General features: G+C 51.8%; 1 protein-coding gene across 2 annotated transcripts; it reads right to left on the bottom strand.

Moving 5' to 3' along the window:
• Window positions 1-2,060: 2,060 nt before the first annotated feature.
• TPX2 (TPX2 microtubule nucleation factor) lies at window positions 2,061-23,961 on the bottom strand. 2 transcript variants are annotated; one of them, XM_063296809.1, is made up of 16 exons: window positions 23,824-23,961; window positions 23,460-23,582; window positions 22,754-22,883; window positions 20,630-20,758; window positions 18,838-18,930; window positions 17,052-17,185; window positions 16,046-16,200; window positions 14,581-14,752; window positions 12,588-12,726; window positions 11,138-11,357; window positions 10,035-10,139; window positions 9,550-9,726; window positions 5,928-6,074; window positions 5,032-5,143; window positions 4,299-4,465; window positions 2,061-2,313 (listed from the first exon to the last, which is right to left on the bottom strand). In XM_063296809.1, the coding sequence occupies exons 1-16, from the start codon at window positions 23,918-23,920 to the stop codon at window positions 2,203-2,205; spliced, it is 2,211 nt and encodes a 736-aa protein (XP_063152879.1). In that variant the 5' UTR covers window positions 23,921-23,961; the 3' UTR covers window positions 2,061-2,202. The 2 variants fall into 2 exon arrangements, with proteins under 2 accessions (XP_063152879.1, XP_063152880.1); XM_063296810.1 differs by lacking the exons at window positions 20,630-20,758; window positions 22,754-22,883; window positions 23,460-23,582; window positions 23,824-23,961 and adding an exon at window positions 19,127-19,486.
• Between the last annotated feature and the right edge of the window lie 987 nt (window positions 23,962-24,948).

Consider the following 24,948-nt stretch of genomic DNA (forward strand, 5'->3'; position numbering starts at 1 on the left):
TTTGCAGAAAGTAAGCAAAAACCCTCTCTTTTGGTTTATGAAGAAGCAAGGAATCCTAAACCACACGGCATGCAAAAGCCGCCCAGTATATGAGGGCTGAAGGAGGCTTGGGATAAACCAGGGTGTGGGATCGAATGAAGCACCAAGACAGTTCAAAGCAGGCAGGGACTCTCCTTCATGTTTACGGGACTTCTGCCAATTTCCTGGATTTTTTTAGTATCACCACCCAAGCGGCTTGTCATTGTCTTCTCCCAGAATATTTATTTATTTAAGAGTTGCATAGCCGCCCCTCCTAGAGCACAAATCTGGGCCGCTCACAAAAACAACAGAACTACACACCATAAAAACCAGGACTGAAACCAAGAACTAAGAAAACCAGATGCCTCGGGCATCTCCTAGGACACCCCAACAACCAGCCATGGGCTCCCATCACTCTATCCCAGCGCCTGGGTCAAGAGCCGGGTCTTGATGGCCTTCTGGAAGGCCAAAAAGGTGGGGGCCTGCCACATCCCCAGGGGGAGGGTGTCCCACAAGGCAGGGATAGCTACAGAAAAGCCATGCGTTGAAGGTCCCACTAGGCGCAACATTTCAGGGAAGGGACAGGCAGATATGTTCAGGGGGAGGCAGTCCTGCAAACAACCTGGTCCTGCACCATGCAGGGCTGAAAAGATGTTCACCAGCACCTTGAATTGCACCCAGAAGGAAACTGGGAGCCAGCGCAGCTCATGCAACAGAGGTGTAACATGGTTGGGGTGCCCGACACTGCATGTGCTGCTGCATTTTGGGCCAGTTGGTGGCCTTCACATATCTTCCCAACTTCCCAGTTAGTATGAAGCCCTGGAATTTACTGATGACCTCCCATATGGGTATACATTGCAGCTGCTTAGATTTTCATTTAAATATAAGGAAAAACTTCCTGAGGTTAAGACTGTCAATGGTAGAGCTATCTGCCTAGGAGGCAGGGGATTCTTCACCTCTGGCAAAGAATGACAGCATCTCATTCTGATTGATGGATGTGACCTGCAGATTCAGTTAACTTGGTGTAGCCAGTAGCTAGCCGCTATCAACTGTTTATACAGCAGGCAATCCATAAAATCCATAAACTGTCAAATTTTCAGAAGAGGTGGACAGCCACCTCTCAAGGATGGATTCACGGGTTTCCTGCACAGCGCAGAGGGTTGGACTAGGCGATCCTTGAGGCCACCCCCATCTCCACAATCCTATATCCACAGATTATCCGCAGATCCAACTCTGCTCACCTTTCCTGAGATCAGTCCACTTTGGCACACACATTGCTAAGACGACCACTTGGCCGCACCCATGGGGTCACCAGGAGCTGAGCTGGATATGAGGGGGGTGGAACGCAAGAAGGGAATTATTAATCGGACCGCATCCTGGTGGGGAGGCACATCCAAGCCCATGGCTTCAGAAACAGATCCAGCTTGTCCCCCCCAGCAAAGGTGTGCTTCTACTGCAGCTGTCCAAAGAAAAGCAGCTTCCAAAATCATCCCCATCTCTTTAGTCCTTAATCTACATCAGTGTTTCTCAACCTCGGCCCCTTTGAGCGGTGCGGCCTTCAACTCCCAGAATTCCCCAGCCAGCATGGCTGGCTGGGGAATTCTGGGAGTTGAAGGCCGCACCGCTCAAAGGGGCCGAGGTTGAGGAACGCTCATCAACAAACTGAAAAAGATGGCACACAATCAGAAGTCGTTTCAACTTCACAATACTGCACAAGTTTATTTAAAACACGGCCCCCAGCCAGCAAGGAAGACACGAACGTCCAGCCAGGAATCAGGGACTCTCAAAAACCAGGAGTTCTTTACAAAGAAGGGCAGGAGGGGGCAGGCGATACATTTTTAGGGTTTCATACCCAGGAGGACGCAGGCAGATAACAGCCGGGCCTCCTGAGGGGCCGTGAGAAAGGTCTCCAGAAGTAGTGTCTTATTTTGCTCACGGATACAACTGTTTATTGGCGTAGATAAATACAAAGGCAGGTTCGTCCCGAAGGAGCAAGCCTGATAAAAAAAAAACGTGGGCGCTTTCCCAGGGTGGCAGTGGCAGGGGTCCAAAGAGTCCCGGGTCTGAGCCACAAGTTCAGGGAAAGGTTGTGTGTGGACTAAGTAAGTGGAAAACAGCCCAAGGCAAGGGGGAGGCCTCCCCCCTGCCCCTTCTGCAACCAGACGGGCGCAGGACTGTCGGACGTCAACGCTGGAACCTGTCGGAGAAGTTGGGAGATCTGGGAACGGTCAGAGGCTGCTCGCTGGGCTTGACTTCCACGTTCTGGTACTTGCGGATGGGGTTGGCTTTGTGCACCTGGGATGAGAGAGAAGGAAAGGTCCGGTGACCCTGATTCCACGAGGCACTGCCTTGCCGGCCCTAGAGAGACATGCTTGCTGAAGACACAGCCTAAGGCAGTGTTTCTCAACCTCGGCAACTAAGATGGGTGGACTTAATTCCCAGATTTAATTCCTGGCTGGCTGGGGAATTCTGGGAGTTGCGGTCCCCCCGTGGTAAAGCTGCTGAGGCCGAGAAACACTGTCCTACAGCAACAGGGCAGCCTGCCATCTGCAGTGGAATACAGTTCTCTGCCCCCTATTAGCCACCAAACCGGGCAGATTTTGGCAGCCCATCAGGGATTCTTTTGTAAATGAGGGTGGGAGTGGGAGCAGAGCACCCCTCTCTTCGCCAATTTGGCTTCAATCATGTGCAAATCAAGCACATATCAATGCCCGGCCTCTGCTGGAATCCCCAACAGCAGTGTTTCTCAAACCTGGCAACTTTAAGAGGTGTGGAGTTCAGCTCCCAGAATTCCCCAGCCAGCAAAGCTGGAGAATTCTGGGAGTTGAAGTCCACAGATGCTGGTTAGAGGATTCTGAGAGTTGAAGTCCATAGATGCTGGCTGGGGGATTCTGGGAATTGAAGTCCACACCTCTTAAAGTTGCCAAGTTTGAGAAACACTGCCCTAAGGTGTTACACGCAGCATCTTCTGCCTGAAAACCAGATTCCAATGCAGCCCAGCATTTTCCACCAATGCATTTCTAGGGATGATTGTGCAAGTCCCCTGCCACTGCAAAATGAAACAAGCTAAGCTACCGAAATCCAGGCCAGCTGACTAGAAAGGAAGGGACACTTCAGGCCCTTCTGGTTTTTAAGTAAGGCTGTAGTGCGTGAGCAGACAAGCACCCCCTCCCTTCACTGGGAGCCCGTCAAGTCCGAGTTACTATCCACATCAGGCTAAACACACACAGCTTGGGATCACATAGGAAGGAAGACTGTCCCTAAGCCCCTCTATTTCTGCAGTGGAGAAAAGGGTTTTGCCAAGGGAGAAATTGGGAACGATTGGAGAAACAGGGTTTGTTCCTTCTCTCCAGCAGTCTCAGAATTAACCAACTACAGTTCCCAGGAATCTGAAGGAGTCCAGGAATAACTGCAATCGAGGGAAATTTGTTTCAGAAAACCATTCTCTCTGAAAGGGACAGGTAACAATGTCTAACTAGAAATACTGCTTAAGATTGTTATTTTGATTTTGTGCGCTTAACTCAAACATTTTGCCCCTGGTATTTATTCCCCCTGTACAAGCTCAGTAACTGTGTTTTATGCAGCTTGGAACCTCTTTATAGCAGAATGGCTTCTAAATTAGGAGCAGATCAGCATCACCGTATAGTCTGCTCACAGCCTTATATTTTCCTTTATACGTTTTCCAAGTGAGTCTCTCTCAAGTCAGCGGCTATGATTGGAACGGCTCTGTGATTTTCATCGCCTTTGCCAGCAAATGTTTTTCATGTGACTACTGTACTTAAAAGCTAAAAAGGGATGTCTATGTTCTCCATATTCCTTCTTTTTCAGTAAAATTTGATTTTATTGATCTCCTCTGGGATTGGTCTAGCTCCCCAAAGGGTGGGGAGGAGGATTGATTCTCCTAACCACACACCTCAGCGATAGTCAGGAGATGTGGCTATAAGGCTTCTCTTTTCCCCGTTTGGATTTGCCAGAAAAGAAACACAGATTGCAGGAGCCGCGTGTCTGTAATATGCTAGGGCAGTGTTGAGAAATGGCTGGCTGGGGAGTTCTGGAAGTTGAAGTCCACACATCTTAAAAGTTGCCAAGGTTGAGAAACACTGTGCCAGGGTGAGGAGGGGGGTCAGGAGACATGCCCTTGGGGAAGTTAGTGCCTGGCACTAGTAACTACCAAGCTGCTCCCCCAAGGGGCCGGACCAGGGGTGAAGTCCCAGAAGGCTTCCGAGAGAGCAAGGTTCAAAGGCTCAGCTCTCCCACTACAAAGGCATAGATCCGTTTACCAGCTCTTCTCGCAGCTTCGCCATCTCCTCCCTCGCCCGCTCCTCCTCAACACGCCGTGCTGCCTCTTGCAGGCGTGCCTTCTCGGCTTCAAGCTCTGCCAGCCTCTTCTCAAACTCCTGACGTTCCCGGGCCCGTCGCTCTGTAGCTAGCTCAAAGCTTTCAGGCGCTGTAGCAGCAGAAAGAAGTTCTGAGTTTAGAGACAGAGGCAGGGGGATTCTGGGAGTTGAAGTCCACATATCTTAAAGTTGCCAAGGCTGAGAAACACTGCCTCAGATTATTACCGTAGAAAGGAAGTAGGTCTTCCAGACAAGCCGTGCACCCGCGTGCATGTGGAGTTTCCAGAGGCTGAAAACAGAACTGTTTGCTTGCCTCCTTCATCGGTATACTTTCAGATATAAACATTGACCGAATTTCTCCCAGATTTGAACGGTTCGAAGTCCGAGCTGCCTGCATGGCAGAAACCCGCAGCCGGATGGCTCCCAGCACATCTGTTCCAGCTTGGCTTTGTGCCAGCCAGCAAAGGGGCTCTTCCCAGAATAAAGGCCTTGAAAAAGCCGCAGGAAGTCAAGGCCTTTACTTTCAGGGAGCAAAGAGAGGGATGGGTGGGTTGAGTCTTGCCCACGCAGAGGGTTTGCAAGAGTGCCCGTGAAGGTGCCTGGAGAAGAGGCTCTGCCGCACAGGGAGGCCTCACGCCAGGCAACGTCAGGCGGATCGCTCCTGAGGACAGCTCACCTGAAAGCAGCTTGCTGTCCTTCTTGGGCATGAAAGCCTCCTGGTGCAGCACGCTGCTGGGCTGGGCCTTGAACACGGTGGCCTCTTTCTGCCGCTTCATCTCTTCCTTCAGCTGGGAGGGGGGAGAGGGTTACGGGGAAAAGGGATCAAAGGGGACATCCCGCAAAAGAAAAGGATGCGATCCAGCTAGTAGAGGCCAGCGGATCTCCAGAGATCTCAACGCATCTAGGCAATAGCTTCAGATCCGGGCTCGATTTTGGAAGGACCGGGTTCCGATGGTCAACGCTGCCGAACCAGCAAAGGGCCTGTTTATTGAACGGGCAGTACAGGCAGCACCAAGCCCGAATGCAGCTGGCTTTGGCTGAGCGGAAATGCAAGCGAGGCCCCTGAGCAGTCTGGGCCGGCCCCTGAACACACCACCCTGACCAGGCTTGGGCAACGAACCCTTCAGGGCTGTTCTGGAGCCGCCCTCTCCTGAGGGACATTGGAGCCAGGCTCCGCCATACCCCGAAAGCCTCTCGACAGGAAGTGCTGGCTCCTGATGGGCTTCGGGAGGAGGTGGGCTTCTGAATTGGGTGCAAAGCGGGGGCACCTGTCGCTTTCCCCAAGGCCGGCTGTCCGTCCACCTCCTCCTCACCCGCATCTAAGGGGAAAGGGCAAGCAGTCCCAGGCCCGCTCACACCTTTCCTCCTGGGGGAGGAGCAGCTTTGTCCAGAAAAGAGAACCGAGAAGAGCCTCCCCGGCACCTGATCCCACGTCCCCAAGTTCTGAGAGTCGCTTCCGAGCTTCCCCCCAAGGCCACGGCCCAGGGACAAACGCCAGCTCTGCGTTTGTCTCATTTGCGGACAAAAAGGGGCTGCTGGGACCAGCCGGACGCCTCGGCCGCTGCGCCTTACCTGCTGCTGCCACATCTCCTGCCGGAGAGCTCCGCGCACATCGATCGCCAGCTGGAAGGGCTCTGGCTTGGTGGCACCCTTCACCTTCTTCTCTGGCAGACTAACATGGTCAAACTGGGGCAGGGGGTGGGCTTTGAACTTGGGCACCTTCGGGTAGGAAACGCAACAGAGAAAGGCTCAGGAATGCTGCAGGCCACTGTAAGGCTGACGCTTTGATTGGGGCAGGGGCTGCTTTTGAAGCGCTGTTGTTTGCTTTCATCACAAGTTGTGATACGGGAAACAGGGCTAAGATACAGGTAGTCCTCGCTTAACCATTCATTTAGTGACAGTTCAGACTTACGACGGTGCTGGGAAAAACCAACTTACGACCAGTCCTCACACTTACGACCATCACAGTGGACCCCCCCCTCATCACATGATCACGATTTGGATGCTTGGCAACCGGTTCACATTATGACTGTCGCAGCATCCTGTGGTCACGTGATCGCCATTTTCGACCTTCCCAGCCAGCTTCTGGCAAGCAAAATCAAAGGGCTTACCAACCAAGTGGTTCGCTTAACACCTGCAGCGATTCGCTTAACGAGTGTGGCAAAAAAGGTGGTAAAATTGAGGCAGACTCACTTAATGACCACTTTGCTTAACAACCAAAATTCCGGTCCCAATTGTGGTCATTAAACGAGGACTACCTGTATTGCAGAATTGCTCCCCGTGCCCCCCAAGGGGCAGGAGATGGATAATCAGCCAGACTTGGCAATGTTATTCGGGGTGGCTTTCAGCCCTCCCTTCCCCTAGGCAGAACGGCCTTCTGCATTTCCACCCGTTGCTGCCCAGTCAACACAGGACTTCTCTTCCCCAAGGAGGCAACAGTAGCCAGAGGGGCAAATCCGGGCTCTTAGAACCACCCCTGGGAACAATAAGGAGTTCATGAGGCCCATGGGGACCAAGGATGGAGGGGGTCCAGACCACTGCCCATCCAGAGGGTGGCTGATAGGATGGAGTCCATGAACACACAACAGGTGAGGGTTTTCCATCACCTCGGCCTAGCGTGCCAGCTCTGTGGAATCTCAGGGCCTTGGGCACTGCAGTGCTTCAGAATAGCCCGCTTGGCAGCAGAGACAGAGGCAAGCGCCTCCTTGACAAATGAGGCCACAGGCAGGTAGCACAAGCCACGATGACATCATGAGTATCTTGACATCTTCATGGCTTCTATCGCCTGCCTAAGAATCGGGGCTGGGCACGGGAGTCAATTTAATCCCAGTGCGGCTGGGAAGATAATCACTTTCCCGTTACTTCCTGGCATCCGGCAACCAGAGATGCTGAAGATTCTCGGGGTCGGCATGTCCTTTTCAAGGTGGTGGTGGGATAAGGTACGTACACGGGAACTGAGTCAACGGCGGGGTGTGTTGAAGCGTGACAAAGATTTATAATGCAATTACTATCTGGTATGAACAAATAACTGGGAAGAACAGGTTGGACCTGGGCTGATAATGGAACTCCCTCCACATTCAGACTGGCGCTCACTTATCTCCTGACATTTTGCAAACCAGCACGAGGAGCCAAGGAGCCGAGGGCGCCCTGCGCAAGTGTTGAAAGAGCCACAGGAAACGCAGGTGGCGGCAGGGCCGAGCCAAGGGAGCCTCCTTCGAGAATCCCAGCCAGAAGCTCCTCTCCTGCCTTGACAAAAGCCTCCTTCAGGCATTTGGATATCAGTGCAAATAGTTAGAGTGCTTTGGTGGCCCAGGAGAAAACAGGCATCGGCTACTGTAAGTGCAATAGAATCCAGCTTCCCTTCAGGGCCACTGATGAAAGGGAGCGTAAAGGTTATGCTGCAATGTTTTCCCCCGGTTTTGTCTGATCTCTACTTTTGCGCACCAAAGCTGCTGCCTAGTCAGGCAGCGAAATGTCTGCAAGCAAACAACCAAGCCCAGAGCGCACCAAGGACTCCACAAACGTTCACCTTACAATGTTTGAACTGCTTTTTACAGGTAGTCCTCACTTAACCATTCATTTAGTGATGGTTCGGAATTACAGCGATGTTGGAAGAAACGACTTACGACCAGTTCTCATACTTATGACTGTCGCAGCGTCCCCGCAGTCATGTGATCACGATTTGGGCACTTGGCAACTGATTCGCATTTATGACTGTCACAGCGTCCCGTGGTCACATGATCACCATTTTCGACCTTCCCAGCTGGCTTCTGGCAAGCAAAATCAATGGGGAATCGCGTGATTTGCTTAACAACCACCACAAAAAAGGTTGTAAAATCAGGTTGGATTTGCTTAATGACTGCTTTGCTTAGCAACCAAAATTCTGGTCTCAATTGTGGTCATTAAGCGAGGACTACCTGTAAATGTTGACAAATTACCCCAAAGGAGAAAATATTATTTTCACAGCACGCCCATGTGATACCACTGCTACGTGACCTCCGCTGGCTGCCAGTGGGTTTTTGGGTGCAGTTCAGGGTGCTGATTGTCGCCTCTAAAGCCCCACGCGCAGGGCTGCCTCTCCCCAGTGGCTTCAGCCCAGCCCAAGAGATTGGGCAGAGTAGGCACACCTCGGGTCCCTTCAGAGAGGCAACGTCACCGGGTGGGAACTAGGAAGAGGGCCTTCTCTGTCATGGCACTTATCCTGTGACACAGCCTCCCCCATAAAATTCAGACAGCCCTACTCTATCGGCCTTTCGCAAGGACACGAAGACCAGGCACTGGGGGCAGGACATTAGTTTGGGAGCTCTGGCATGGGTGTATGTTTCCAGGGGTCTGTGCCTTATCGTAATGGACCGTAGGAATACAGGCAGTCCTTGCTTAAGGACCATTTGTTTAACAACGGTTGGAAAATACGACCGGGCTAAAAAACTTACAATCCGTCCTCAAAGTTACAACCATCGCACCACCCTGCAGTCACATGATCTTGATTTGGGGTCTTGGCAACCAGCTTGCATTTATAACCGGTTGCAGCATCCTGTGGTCATGTGATCATGATTTACAACCTTCCCAGCTGGCTTCTGACAAGCCAAATCAATTGGGAACCATTGATTTGCTTAACGACCACTGCAACTTGCTTAACGACCATGTGATTCACTTAACAGCCGGGGTAAAAATGGTCATAAAATCGGGTCCAGTCATGTGATGCCTCGCTTAATGACTGCATCACTTTGCAACCAAAATTCCAGTCCCAATTGCAGTCATTAAGCGAGGATTATCTGTAACCTTGAGGACCAGGAGGAAGAGCCGCAACCAGGACAACGGTTGGATAGGAGAAATCTGAGTCCGAAGCAGGAATGTAATTTGAGAAAGCGCCTCAGGCATGACCCTCCCTCGTTCTCACAAAGGTAAAGGGAGGGAGGGGGAAGCGCATTCAGACTTGCCAGATCCTGTTACTGAAACCGTGTAATAAAAGTGTCAGCAATCATAACTGTGGCTCCCTAGTCCGGCTTGTCTCAAAGGGCTGGCGTTTACTGAGCCTCGATACAGCTGGAGCTGGTGTTGGCTTTCATATAGTTCTCTCGTTTTTTTCGTTCACCGCTCAGTCTCTTGGACGGACCGGTGGCCATATGAATCGGATGGACGAACGCACACACACACCCCGCCCCCCAAAGGAAGAACTTTAATCTGCGACTACCTCGTCCTTCTGCAACTCTTCGATCTTCTTCTCCTTCTGAAGCAGCCGCTCCTTGTCCCGGGCGTCGAAGGAGAAAGGGCACATTTCCACCTGCCTCGGCTCCCCAGGTTTGGGCCTGAAGGGCACCCCCAGGTGTGGCATCGGCTTGGCTTTAACCACAGGAGCCGCTTCCTCGACCTGTGAGAGAGACTGGTGTCAGCACCTGGCAAGGAGCACAGGGGAGAGGATCGCAGCCCGCCACATGGACTGTTTCCCGTTGAGGAGGCCCAGGGACAGAGGACCACCGTTGCCCTGGGAGGGCTCACGTTGGCATCAGCACCAGTCCCCAGACGGGTCCAGGGAGACTGCACCAGGCCCAGCTGAGGGGAATCAGCCAGTGCTCCAGAACAGCCCGGAGGAGGGAACCGGCTGCCCAACCAAGGGGTGGAGGTGCCCCAGCGCCCGCCTCCCCCATGGCAGGCCAAGCCGCAGTGCAAGACAGAGACCTTTTCCTTCTGTTCCTCTCGAAGCAGGGTGCCAACTCGGTTCTTCAGGGCAAAGGCCGGTGACTTGGGAACTGTGATGGGAAGCGGCTTCTTCTCTGGAACGCCCTGGGGGAGAGGGGGCACAGAAAGCCACAGGGAGGCTGCCTGGTGACGCAGGAAGGTGGAGAGCACCAGCAACCCCAGGCAAACCCCCTTCAACATCCCTTGCTGCAGGCGAGCCACGCCCAGCGCAAAAGGAGACCCAACAGGCATCGCACTCGGCAGGCCAGCACGGACCACCCACACCGCTTAAACTTTCACCGGGAGAATTTATTTATTTACTTATTCTTCAAACTTCTATTACCGCCCATCTCCCCCAAGAAAGGGGGTCTCTGGGCGGTTTAGAATTTAAGAATATTCTGTGCTTATTGGAGCAAGATCGCTCTGCAGCCAAAGGATCTCTCCCCTTTCTGTCTAGCCTGGGCCTGGTGCCCAGAAACCTGTGAGGATGGGCTTGCAGGGCACTGGCTGCATCTGCTGAGTGTCAGCGCTCCCTAAAGCCACCCCCACCCCAGCTGTGCTGGCTAGGGAATTCTGGGAGTTGAAGTCCACCCATCTTAAAGTGGCCAAGTTTGAAAAACCCTGGCCTAGACATTGCTGGTTCTAATCTTGCTAAAACAAAGCTCCCGTCATCAAGTTAATGATGAGCAATCAAGAGGAAGCCTTTGATGAACAGACCACAGGCTAGACTCATGCTTGAAGCCAAGGCCAAAACAAGACACCACGTTACAGCACAGCAGGGTACAGGAACCGACTGCGCCGTTGTGGTTTGTTGAGTGACTCAAGGCTGAAGCAGACAATGGCTTGGTGCAACATGAGTTAAGCAACCCCAAGAGGTCGACAATGGAATTCTTACAAGATTAGGGTGCCTACCTATTTATTCTTCAGATACCCAGAGAAGTGTTATTGGGTGGATTACAAAGTTATTTATGTCATCAAATGCAACAATAAAATACATCAGTGAAGAAGCATCTAAGAAAAGCTATCATCTCACTATCTGCAAGCATTAAATCGGCAGACAGCTCAGGCAAAACCTTCCCAGACGGGAACCCCACCACAATTACCACCACATCTTCCAGAATCCTGGTTGGACACGGCCTTGAATGGAATTCGAAGTGCTCCTCTTCCTCCTGTGGCTTCTTGTTCTCCCATTCCCGAACCCGCTTCTCAATTTCCAGGTTGAAGCTGATCGGCTTGGTGAGCTCTTTCACCTGGGGCTTCTTGGGCAGGATGGGCCCGCCCTCCAGGATGCGGGGGTTGAGTTCTTGAGCTTTGAACTTGTACCTGTTGGGCAGCGGGGCGGACGGTGAGGTTCTCCAGAACAGAGTAGGGTGCTCTGTGGCCCAGGGCACGGACCTCGGGGACCTCGCCCATTAGCTGGTAGCAAACCCTTCCACTTCAAAGGTTAGCAGAGAGCCCCCAGGTACTGCTTGAGCCAAGCCTACTACAGCCTGGTGGACAGCTCAGGTTGGCAATAGAAGCTAGGATAACTCCGGAAGAATCTTTCTCCCTACTAACAGAGAAGCACAGACAGGACAAGTTCTACTTCCTCTGGCTACGAAGGCTGGGCTAGGCCTTAGGGCCATTTGACAGGAGTGGTCAAAGCTGCCATCTGTACAGCATCAGACCACTGCTTAATTGTTCAGGGACGGAACCACCCTTCTGGTACCCAGCTTCCAGCTCTTTGCCTCTGTTGCCCTACACGGGACCCCCGCAAGAGGACTTCTGTCCCAATTGTTTCTGCCTGCCCACTGAGTCCCAGCAGGGTGGGTACACTCCAGGTCCCCTCCATTAAACTTTGCCACCTTGTGGGACCCAGGAAGTGTGGCTTCTCTGTTGCGGCCCCCACCCCCCGGAACAGCGCCCCCTCAGAGATAAGGACTGCGCCCTCTCGCCTGGGGTTCCGGAAAGCCTTGGAACCCTGGCTCTGGTCCTAGGCCTGGGGTGGATGTTTGTGATTTGTTCAATGGCCCGTTTTGTTTTGTGGGTTTCCTTACTACAGTAGTCCTCCACTTACAACCACAGGTGGGACTGAAATTTCCGTCGTAAGTCGTTGCGGTTGTATGTTGACTCACCACGTGACCAGACCCGATTTTACGACCATTTTTACTACGGTTGTTAAGCAACTCCAGCTTCCCCAATGGATGTTTTTTGCCGGAAACCAGCAAAAAGGTCGCAAATTGCAGTCTCAAGACCGCAGGATGCTGTAACCGGTTGTAAAGGCGGGTCGGTTGCCAAGCACCCTAATTGCAATCACATGACCATTGGAGTGGTACAATGGTTGTAAGTGTGAGTACAGGTTGTGAAGCACTTTCCCCAAGGCCGTCATAACTTTGAACCATCATTAAACGCATGGTCATAAGTCGAGGACTACCTGTAGAGTATCTTAGACTGGGCTGCCTGTTGATTTAACGTTGCTCACTGTTTTTATGTTTTTTTAGTTTTGTTCACCACCCGGGGTCCACTGGAGTTGGGCAGCCAATAAATTCCAATAAATAAATTAAAAATACTCACTGTTGAAGCCTGGCAATTTCCTCATCTTCCAGCTCAGCAGCACTCTTGCAGGTCACAGGTCTCGAGCGGCTCTTGGTTTCGAGGTGGGGAGTTCTGGGGTTGGTCACTCTGGGCTTTAAGGGCCTGCTTGGACCTGCCCCTACAGGGAGCAGAGAAAAGCAAAGCCTGAGAATCGTAATTTTAAAAAAAGGGGGGCGGTGTAGCTCAGCATTGTACGTTTTGCACATACACGGGGTGTGTGTGTGTGTGTGTGTGTGGGTGGGTGGGGAAACACAATTTATTCAAAGAAAGACTTGCACCTAAAATATGAGCCTGAATCTAAGATTTTTTCCCCAGGACAGAAGTAGACAGAAATGAGTAAGAAGAGGCAGATCCCATCCACTTGCCAGTTCCAGCTGAAATGATGTCTGGAAATTTTGCCAATTAACCACATCAGTCTGTTGTGTGACACACACATCGTGTACGTGTGTTTCTCTGTACAGGTAGTCCTCGACTTACAACCGTTCATTTAATGACAGTTCAAAGTTACGACAGCCTGGGGAAAAAGTACTTTACAACCTGTACTTGCACTTACGACCGTCATACCACCCCCGCAGTCACGTGATTGCAATTCGAGTGCTTGGCAACCGGCTCACATTACGATTGGTTGCAGCATCTTGCGGTCACATGATCGCGATTTGCGGCCTTTTTTTGCCAGTTTCCAGCAAAAAATGGCAAAAAACATCCATTGGGGGAAGCTGGTGACCGTGGTGATTTGCTTAACAACCACCATAAAAATGGTCGTAAAATTTGGGTCCGGTGATATGGTGACTCAACTTACGACCACAATAACTTACAACGGAAATTCCGGTCCCAATTGTGGAGGTAAATCAAGGGCCACTTGTAATGTAACCAATTGTCATGAGTAAGGATGGCGAGCAGGGGGCTCTCACCCAGACTGTCAAGCGCATGCGTAGCACTGAGGAACTGTTCAGCCATTCAAAGAGACACAGATCGGGACCGCCTTAACCTTTGGGGTTTATATGGCTGGGTTTTCCCACGCTTTCTCAGTTTGTTAGGATTCTTGTTAAGTACTACTAATAAATATTAGAGACCAAGTCCTCGCCTCAGTGTGTTTCCTGGTAATCAGGACACCAATCCCAATCTGCAATATAGCAAGCATTTTCTTTCTTATGCACACCACCACACCTCTACATTCCGCTCCTTCCTTCCAGCAGGAACAGGAAAAAGGAAGACAAAACGTAGGCTGGGAAGGGAGGCATGAAGTCTGCACGAAGGCAGGCAAAGAGGCAGCCGGACAGAGGTGGAACGGAAAGAAAGGCCGGGGGCTAAATTTATTTATTTATTTATTTTTCGAATTTCTATCACTGCCCATCTCTCCTGAAAAGGGGACTCTGGGAGGTTTACAAGAAGATCAAAATTAAAACATATAAATTACAATATAAATAGATGAATAAAAAGATAAAATAGATATAAAATATAAAATCCAAGCAGCGCAGATCTTATTTGTTGGGGAGAGATCTATGAAATCTCAGCAAAGGCTTTCCCTCCTTTCCATCAGGGATGTCTGTACCCCTTCACCCTGCCCCCCTGCGGATTTGTTTCAAGCACACCTTACGTACTCTCAGCCCCTTCCCCACAACTCACAGCCGGCCTTTGGGAGCAAAACGCCTAGCTCCCGCTGGCGTGAGGATAGCGGCTGGACCTTTAGTGCCTTCCGTCAAGCAAATCCTCCCGTTCCCCATCAGACATTTTAAGAATTCTGCCAACAGACTGAGCCCATCCCAGCCATTTTGCCCCCCACCCCAAAGGAAAGGCGGCTGGGCTGGGCAGGGGCTCAATGCCCAGAGCAAACGCTTCCCAACCACTCGGAGCCCCCGTTCCCTTGGCCCCGATTTACGGAGCGAGCCACAGTTTGCCGGGCTGGTGTAACATGCGTGCCTGGGGCCCGTGAGGCAGCTCCCTGCCAGAAACAGGGTCCATCCCACCTCACCTTCCTCCTCCTTCCTGCTCCGCAGGTGGTACCGCAGGGGAGTGCGTCTTTGGAAGTTTTCCACCTGCTGGGCCAGCGACACGTACTCCGCGGGGGCCTCGTCCAGCTTCCGTTTGTTGCCGCAGGAGAGGTTGAACGGCTTCGGGATCGTAGGCCCCTTTCCCACCCGAGACTGCGGAGAGACAGGTCTGCCTCTAATTTATTGGTCAAGTTTATCCCCACTGTAATCAAAACAGGCTCCCCCCAGTCAAGCTTGGATTAGACTCCGCTCCCCACCCCCATTCCTCCGCTTCGCTGCAAGGGAAATTTAACCCAGCTGTAACTCTGGTGAGGGCCAAAAAGTTATGGGGGGACTGGAGGTGGGGGATGAAGAGATGAATCTATGAAAATCAGCCTCCTACTTGAGAATGCGTGCAATTTGGTGCACGTTTATTTATTTGTCCTATTTTTATTACCGCCCATCTCCCCCACTCGGGGGACCCTGGGCGGTTCACAATAAAACAGTATAAAATACAGTAAAATCAGAATAGTATCAATAAATATACATATAAAATATAATAAAGTCCAAGTGATGGCAGATCTAATTCCACCCAAAGGGGACCGGAGCCGGTCCTGGAAGGACTAGGGAACCAACCAGCCCCAAGAGTGGCTTTTTCTCTCCCCGCTCCAGGCATGGTGACAAAACCAGGTTTTCAGCCGTTTCCTGAAGTCCAGAAGCAAGGAGGCCAACCTCACTTCCGGGGGAAGGATGTTCCAAAGGGCGGGAGCTGCTGCAGAGAAGGCCCGCCTCCTGGACCCTGCCAGGTGGAGTTCTCTTGCAGACGGGGTCCGCAGCATGCCCTCTCCGCATGATCGGGTGGGAGGGGCTGATGTAACGGGGATGAGACGGTCCCTTAGGTGGCCTGGCCCCATGCCATGCAGGGCTTTAAAGGTGATAACCAACACCTTGAATTGGACCTGGAAGCAGACCGGTACCCAACGCAGCTCGCGGAGCAAGGGAGTAATGTGTGCTGATCTTGAGGCACCAAAAACTGCCTGCACGGCTGCATTTTGGACCAGCTGTAGCTTCTGGATACTCTTCAAGGGTAGCCCCATGTAGAGCTCATTGCAGTAGTCTATATATATGGGAGATGACCAGGGCGTGAGTTCAGAGGGCTTCTCGTTCTAGGAAGGGGCGTAACTGGTGCACAACACGAAGTTGTGCAAAGGCCCTCCTGGCCACGACTGCCACCTGCTCTTCGAGCATGGGTCATGAGTCCAGGAGGACCCCCAAGCTACACACTGGGTCTGTTTACTGGAGGTTTTTCCCTTCGTCTTCCTCCTCCTTTTCAACAGGCGGAAGGAACATGTAGGAGACACAGACCTGCGCTGACCCTTTTTCCCGTGCCAACTCTTTCATCCCTTTGCTATTTGCAGCTGCTCCCACCTGGCACTTCCACCCCCAGCGCCAGCTGAAGCTTCTTACCGGAGAAGGCGGGTGTCTCCTCAGGGCGGCTCTGAAATCCACCTCTTTATACTCTGGGCCTGGCTGACTTTCACCGTGCTGCTTAATCCGCCCCTCCGTGCAGAAGTGGAAGTCTATCGGCTTGGTCACGTGGCTCACGGTCTTCGTGGGTTGCCCTGGCAGGGGGAGAGGGGGACCGGAGAATTAAGCCATTCAAGCGCAGACGAGCTGCTTAGCTGAAAGGCAGCGGGGATTTGGCGAAAGCCCTCAGTTGTCCCTCCATCCACATACGTTTGCTCCCTGGGGTACTGGCATGTCCCGGGACACCCAGCCAAGCCCCAGGAAGGAGAAACGCCGGAGGAGAAGTTAGGAGTTGGAGAACCATGGGGCTGCTAGAAAGGTGGAAAGGATGCAGCAGTTGGCGATACACAGATCTCTCCCCCACCTTGGCACACACAAAGGCCTTTCTCTGGGGCAGCTGTTTATACCTAGATGGGTAGGCTGAAGGGCAAACGCTGGAAAGGAATGCCCGTAGTGTCTGGCATTGTCTAGTCCAGGGTTTCTCAACCAGGGTTCCATGGAGCCCTCGGGTTCCGTGCAAGGCCACTAGGGGTTCCCTGGGAGATCACAATTTATTTTAAAAATTATTTCAAATTCGGGCAACTTCACATGAAAGAGGCAGGTTTCATTCTTTATTTTCAGTTTAAGAACACTTTCTGAATACCCAAAGCCCCATTATTTCTCCAGACTCTGCAACCTGCGTTATAGAGGGCTTCTTCTCCCTTTTCACTCCCGATGCTTTTAGATGACGGGCCGCCTTTCACCCTCTCAGCTACTCCATTGGTTCCTAATATTACAGTGTTTTTGCAGACTGACCTGGGAACACGCGGTTCGAAAGACCTCGCCTGAAGGAAATCCCGGTGCATCAGGCAGAGGTGAGCCGGGAGGTGGAATGCCTTGTTTAAACAGGGACCAGAGATTCTTCGCCCTCGGAGAAGACAGTCTCGCAACCCCACCAAGTTCTTACCTGGTCCAGCGATGGCCGCTTTGAGGGACTCCTCGTTCTTCCTGCGCAGCTCAGCCACCTCTTGCTGCAACTGCTGCATCTTCTCCAGTTCCAGCTCTTCCGTGGATTTCCCTTTGGCAGAGGGACCCCTCGTCCTGACGAAGAGAGTGCCTTGAAAAGAACGCACAAGCCGCACAGGCCCAGCATGTGCTTCGAGAGCGCCTCCCGCAACGGAAGACCAGCATGAGGGATGTCCTCCTCCTCTGCCCGGTGGCTGTTCACACCACACGCTTCAAGCCATCCCTTCATTTTTATTTATTTCAATTATTATGGGATGTACGCCCTGCCTTTCTAGCTGTGGGATTAGGCAGCTTCTACCAGAGCAAATCCAAAAATTAAAACCAGCAATACAATTAAACTCCCGATGAAACGAAGTTTTAAGAGAAAGGAAATCAACAGTTAAAAGCCCAGGGGAAGAGAGGAGCTTTGATCAACTTCCGAAATGCTGGGAGAGGAAGGGCCCAGCACACATCGTTGTGGAACATATACCACACCTGGGCGCCTTTCCCATTGACTAGAGCAGCATTTCTCAACCTTGGCGACTTGAAGACGTGGGGACTTCAAGTCGCCAACGTTGAGAAACGCTGGACTAGAGAGATGGGCTTCTGGAAGCATGGTAGTCCCCCAAGGGCCTCTGCAGATCCCTGAATTAGTCCATATTCTTGGTGCGCACAATTCCCGGAATCAGAGGCAGGCTGGGGTCACACACACACTACACCGCCCCCCCCCCCCACATAAGGTTACAACTAGCTAAGCTCAGTCTGTTGTGTGAATGTGGCTGCTGGGGCTTTTCACCATCTGGTTAAGTGTGCCGGGTGTTTTTTGGAACAGCCAATTGTTCCAAAGCCTATCTGGAACCAAGAGCCAATGGAAGTGGGCTGAGGGCCAGCTCTCCCCACCACAGTCACCGGCAAATGGTGCTCTTCTCCAGGAGTGGAAGGACTCTTCCAAGGAAGAGGGGGAACCAGCCCAACGGGGCCTCCCTTCCAACCCACTAGATGAACTGCAACCATGTGACAGGTCAGTGTTTCTCAACCTCAGCAACTTAAGATGTGCGGACTGCAACTCCCAGAATTCCCCAGCCAGCTATGGGAGGCGAAGTCCGCACATCTTGAAGTTGCTGAGGTAGAGAAACACTGATAGGTCATCAGGGCAGCAAAAGATCCTTTCGGATGTCCTTGATATCCATCTTGTTACACAAAACCTGGACAGCTTTCCGCTGCTTTCCACCTTACAAACTATACACCAGATTTTCTATAGCACCTGACGTTCAGAGCTCCCCACGATATGACATGTCTATCCTGAAGAGTAACAGCCCTCAACAGAACATCTTTCCATAAATCCAAGCACTGCAGCACCACTGGACTGCGGTGTCAGACTTTACTTCAACCATGGGCTTTCCAGAAGACTTTGGACCTCAATGACCAGAATTCTTAACTGCTGGTCATGCAGGCTAGCAATTCTGAAAGCTGTAGTGCAACACCCTTGGAAGACACCAGGTCGGGAAAGTCTGCTTCAGGATGCTGGTCGTCCTGTTTGCTGCAGGGAAGTCATCACTGCCTTTTGAACTTATTCTAAAAGCCCACTGATCCCTCCTCTTCTCCTTCCTCCCTTCCCAGCACTTACCTGGCCAAAAGATACCAAGACCTGGGCTTTTAATAACAACCAACTTCCTGTGTTATGTGCCCAAATGCTTGCACACCCACAGAGATCCTGGGGAAAAAAACATCTAAGACAAGCCACCTACTTGAGTGCAGCAGGCGTGACAGGGACTTGCACTTGCAGTGGTGAGGCATTTCTGTTCAAATCAATTTCACCCAGTTTCTCCCGATTATTAGACCTGGTTTGGGGTGGGGGTGGGGGGCACACGAGGAGGAGGAAAACGAAGAAGAAAAAGAAGAAGAAGAAGAAGAAGGGGTCAAGATCAGGCCTTCAACTCACCACCGTGTTCCTCTCAACCATAAGAAGTCTCCTGGGACACCACTGCGTGGACCCCAAACACCAGTGCTGAAGGCAATCCTTAATGCTAGCCTTACCTCAACGTTGGGGCCACTTCGTGGGGCCTTCCCTTCCTGGGGAGTCTGGCTGAGCTAGAGGGAACAACACGGGACCTGCTGATGGGTCTGACTTCAGCATGCCCCGGTTGCACAGACATTCTCCCTCCAAGGGCACGTCCCCTAATTTCAAGGGCTGTCTGCTACAACAGAACAGCGGCACAATCGGTTTTAGCCTAGCTGTGTCCGGAGGAGCCATCCTGCATAAGGAGCAGCATCCCGTGCTTCAGCATCGACTCAGCGCAGCAAAATAGGGATCGCTGCATTCCGTTTCCACCAAGGCAGTACAGGGAGTCCTCAACTTACGATCGTTCGTTTAATGATGGCCCGAAGTTATGACGGCCTCAGAATGGGTGCTTTACAGCTGCAAAGCACTTCCAAGCGTTGCAAAACATCACACCAGCCCGTGGTCACGTGATCGCATTTTGGGCGCTCTGCAACCAGCTCGCATTTACTGGATTCACTTAACGGATGCCGTAAAAATGGTTGTAAAATGAGGTCTGGTCACATGGTGACTCGACTTATGACCGCAACCACTTCCGATGGAAATTCTGGTCCCAACTGTGGTCGTAAGTCAAGGACTACCTGTACTGGCTACCAGCAGTCAAAGCAGCAGATTCCTGGCTTGCCTCTGCCAGCTACATTCTTAATAGTTACGTTGGATGCCATGGCCGGCACCTCCCCAGTAATATTAACATGCTTACCCTTATCCCAGCATTACCTAAAGTTGGGTGAATGGAAAAAAATTAAAGGCAGTGGAGAGATGCAGCTAGCGGAGCAGTAACTGAGGGTCCAGCTGCTCATCGGGAATGAACCATAAAATTGTAGAGCTGGAAGGGACCCCAAAGATAATCTGGCCCACCCCTCTACAACATGCAGGAAAGCCAGCCATTCTTCAGAGGGATCCACAGGCCATGGTGAAAAAGGTTCTGATGGTGGCTGCGACAGTGCAATCAAAGCTCTGCCTGCTTTTTGATCTGCGTGCAGGAAAACAGGCAGAGCTTCAGTTGCACTATCATGGCCACCATTTTGACTTTTCTGGCCATTCTCTACGGAAACCCCTGCTATCCCTAAAAACCTCCAGAGATTCTCCATCCAGAGATGGAAAGCTCGCAACCTTTGAGGTAGACCGTTCCACCGTTGCACAGACCTTACCATCAGGAATTTTTTTCCTTATATACAGATGAAATCTAAGTAGCTGCAACTTAACAGATTCACAGATCAACTGTTCAGACTGGTTAGGTTGCTGCTGAAGCTATTTCAAGGCCCCTTGCATTTTAGGCCCATCATCTCATTCTTTGCTTGTGCCCCCCCCCCCCCGCCACTTTGCACAGCACTCCTTGTTTTAAGGTGGTGGCTGCTAGGTGGACTCAACCCAGATCTGACACCAAAGGCCCCCCCACTTTCTACGAAGGAGGAGGCTGTGGCCCCACCGCTAGCAAAGCCGGTCCCCTCCCATCCTGCTCAGCAGCATCTCAGACCTACATTTTCTGCTTCTTCAGAGGCGGCGGCTCCTGCTTGCTAGCCAAGGCGGTGGCACATTTCTCTGCTTGGCTTTTGGCCATGAGCCGGCGCTGGGCACTCTTTCGCCGGGCAGAGAGCTTTCTATCCACCCTGAAGAGGTGAAGAGAAGATTCCTTGACCAAAAGAGGAAGGGAGGGAGGGAGGCCGGACATTTCGTTTCTGCTACACCAGGATGTGGAGCCCCATCGGTTCCCAGGGGGTGTTTCTTGCAAGAGAATGGAGATGGCCTAGCCCTTCGAGGTGCAGAAGCTGGGCAATCTCAAGTGCCCAGCGGGCAAGCTGCTGAGAGGTGCCAGCTGGAGACTGAAAAGCTTTGCAAACCATGATGGGGGAAGCCAGGCCATGGTCTGTCATTCTTTTCCTATCGGCAGCCCTTGATTCGGTTTCTCACTCTGGCTTCCAAAGGGGCTCAACTGCATAAAGGTGAGCTGCTTCCACAATGCCACCCTGATGCCAATTTTGGGGGAGCGCCTGCTGAGGAAGTAAAGTGTCTCCCAGCGAGAAGCACCGGCATGGAGCAGAGTCTTGCCACTGCTCTCCCAGTAGCCTCCCATTATGTGTTTGGATGAGATGGTGGAAAGGATCCTCTTTAGCCCTTGAACGCAAAATTGGAGCCAGGAAAGAGGTTTTAAGAAACCTTTGACTGAGAGAAGGGGCCGATTTCTTCAACTGAATGAGAAATCTGCTTTCAGAATTATGAGCACACTGCTGCCCCAATGGAGCTTCCTAGTGCCCGTGAGGACTAGAAGCCTATCCTTCGATTTATTTTTTTCCTGCTTTGACAGACCACTGTGGTTTACAGCATAACCAATAGCATGCCTAAAACAAGACAAAATGTAGGTATTACACCCTCGCAGTTCTGAATTTGACATCAAGAGCCAAAAGCTTCACAAATGAGCTGTTTTCATTGCTTGCTTTCGGAAACAACGGGGAAGGTCCCATCCAGATCCCCAAGGACAGGATGTTCCACAGGGATTGAGCCAAAACAGGGAAACATTGTCTTCTCAGCTTCCTATCCCCTACCATACATGTCTAATCTTTTATTGGCTCACCTAAAAGAAGCCCTTACAGGTAGTCCTTGCTTAATGACCACAACTGGGACAGGAATTTCAATTGCTATGTGAAGCAGTCAGTAAGCAAATCTGACCTGATTTTACGGCCTTTTTTGCAGCGGTTGTTAAGTGAATCACTGCAGGCGTTAAGCAAACCACGTGGTTGTTAAGTGAATCATGTGGCACCCCATTGATTTTGCTTGCCAGAAGCCGGCCGGGAAGGTCAAAAATGGCGACCACATGACCATGAGACACTGCAACAGTCATAAAAGTGAACCAGTTGCCAAGTGCCCAAAGCGTGATCATGTGACTGCAGGGATGCCACAACGATCATAAGTGTGAGGACCTGGTCGTAAGTCTGAACCATCACTAAATGAATGGTTGCTAAGCAAGGACTACTTTTACTGGTAGAAGAGAAGGCCTATGCAACGTTAAGACATTGTGTGTGGCTGAACCAGAAGCAGTCCATGGTTTAAAAGAAGCAAATCAGTGTTTCTGGTTGAAATGCTGCAATAAGAAAGCCTCAGATCAGAAGCGGTCTGGAAGCACCTTCTGCGACTGATCGATTTTATGAAAAGGCAGGCGCTTTTGGCTCACGAAAGCGTCTGCCTTTTCATAAAATCGATCAGTCGCAGAAGGTGCTTCCAGACTGCTTCTGATCTTTAGCTACCGCAGGCTAGCACATAGAAGATGTAGGAGGCTATATATACTACGTCTATCTGAAAAAGCCACTGATAATCCAGCTGAGGTTTGTTAGCCACTCCATCCAGTAAATGGCTGTGATGTAGACCCAGGTCGCTAGTTGTCTCCCTCCCTTAGTTTGCTACCCCCCTGAAATGAAGGCGAACCCAGCCCATGAACTGTCCAGCAAGGGGAGTCCAGAGGGGGCTCTGAGCTCAGCAGGTCACTGCTTGGAAAAAACAGAGAAGACAGCCAAGAGAAGGAACTGCCAGGCAGTTACGGAGCAAAACAACTTGAAATGAAGATCACGGTCCAGAAGAAGGGGGACTCCATCTGAGACCCAGAGTCTTACCTTCCTGGGGCCTTTGATGGAAGTGCTGCGGTCTCCTGCGATGCGCAGTGCCACTCTGCCACGGAACCAACCACATTTGAGGGCACCTCGCTTGCCAGTTCCATCTCTTTGCTTTCACTGTCTTTCTCACCTGAAGGTAAAGAGACATGGAGGGCATTTCTCCGGTGTTGCCACCATACTGGCTCACTCCGGGCGAGAGACCTGGCAAAGCGATGGAACCACGCAGGCCCCTCACCAGAAGTGTAGCCCTCCAGGAGGAGAACGAGGTCACTTTGGAAGGGACCGCCATGAAATTGGGGGAGACTCGTAGCCCTTTTGTAGTCTGCTCTCCTCACACCGAAGAGGAGCTATTAGCACTAAGAGATCCTCCGGTGGCCTCAGCAGGAGAGGGCAAGATCGAAGCTCATCGGAGTTCTCCATGTGGGAGATCCTGCACTTTAAGGTCCAAGCGAGACGCACCCAGAGGCTGGGTTCCCCTGATCTGCTGTGCCCAAGTCAGATGGCTTGTGTGAACTCCAGGATGTCACCCAAAGCCGGGTGGGGTGGGGGGCTGCCTCAGCTCTCAAGGAGTGTTTTTCCCCACAAGGATATTGCTGGGGTCAAGAGAACAAAGGACCCGAGCGTCACGGCTGGGTGGGACCTGCACGTGGACCTTGTTTCAGGCCTGCAATTCGATAAAACACTTCTGAAGGTAGCAGCAGCTCACCGGATTTCATCATTGGTGAGACAACAGCACGGGGAAGGTTAGCCCTCGATGACAATGATTTTGACAGGATGCCCGGCGTACCCATCCCTTCTCTCGGGGTCATCAGGAGGGCGGGTTGGTCATCTGCGAAAAGAGTAACCATCCCAGCAGGGTCCTCCGTGCTGCAAGGTAGGCCGGCCACCACCCACCTACCACCAGGTGCCCCTCTCCCCAGTCTGGAAGAACCACCGCCCTGCAGCATTGCTCAGAAAGCTCCCGGCCCTTTCCGCCCACGAGGCTCATGGAAGAGGAAAGCGGTTAGCGTAGCCTCTTGGACCCTTTGCGGAAAGCAAGGCCTCCATCTGGCAGCGGGCTGGGTACTCACCAAACCAGGCATCAACGCCAATCATCCCGTCCTCATTCATATCCTTGAAGTTGATGGGTATATCGGGGACATCATAAGAATAGGTTTCCTGAGACATTTCGACCTCCTCCGCTGCTGGAGCAGCCCTGGCCCAGCGATTTTGGAGCAAAGACCTGGAAAGGAAAATGGATGCCATGCTGATAGCAGGGGGAAGGCCACATGATGCCCGTGGGCACCGGTGGGTCCAAATATTCCTTGGTGGTCGTTGGGCTTTCTGCCCACCCCTGTTTGGTCAAGTCTTTTTATAGCATATAGAGCAGGGTTCCTTAAGCAGGGTTCCACGGCACCCTGGGGTCCCGCGAGAGGTCCCTAGGAGATCACGATTTATTTAAAAAATCATTTCCAATTTGGGCAGCTTCACTTGAAAGAGGCAAGTTTCATTCTTTATTTTTAGTTTAACAACACTCTTAATGCACATACACAGCCTACCCATGAAACAAATATCATTAATTTGGTAACTTCCAGCCGATCTTTGAGCCTGAATGTGCAGGGGTTCCTGGAGGCCTGAAAGATATTTCCAGGGTTCCTCCTGGGTCAAAAAGTTAACAAGGGCTGATATAGAGGAAACTTGCATGCTGCAAATAACGCAATGTCCTCCAGAATCCTAAGTGCAGCATTTGGGCCATAAAGCTCTCACTGGAATGGCAGAGCGGGGTGTGTGTGTGTGTGTGTGTGTGTGTGTGTGTGTGTGTGGTTGCAGCTGGCCTTCATATCAGTGGATCCTTCCCTACCAGCCAGCCACTTACAAGGGCTCCAACCACTCACCCTGCCCACCCCCAGTGTGCCCCCTCCATTCGAAGGGCTGCTAATCCCATTTATAGCACGCCGTATCACCTCCAGGTGCATTATTCACCTCCTGCAGCCCCGCGGGAGAAATGAAACCATGGCCAAAGGCCGCCAGCATTTCATCATCCTACTCCAAGTCTAAGAATATCACAACTGGGATGACCCAAACACGGTGACAGAAGTGGCCGAGGAGAATAGGAACGGGGGACTTATCGCCCCAGAAAGGTCACACCAGGCTTTCTGCGGATCACGCTTCAGAAGCTCTTTCTTTCATGGTCTATCTGCCCTTGCAACCCTTCC

The sequence above is a fragment of the Candoia aspera genome, chromosome 3 (assembly GCF_035149785.1).
Source record: "Candoia aspera isolate rCanAsp1 chromosome 3, rCanAsp1.hap2, whole genome shotgun sequence".
In the NCBI taxonomy this organism is placed as follows: Eukaryota; Metazoa; Chordata; class Lepidosauria; order Squamata; family Boidae; genus Candoia; species Candoia aspera.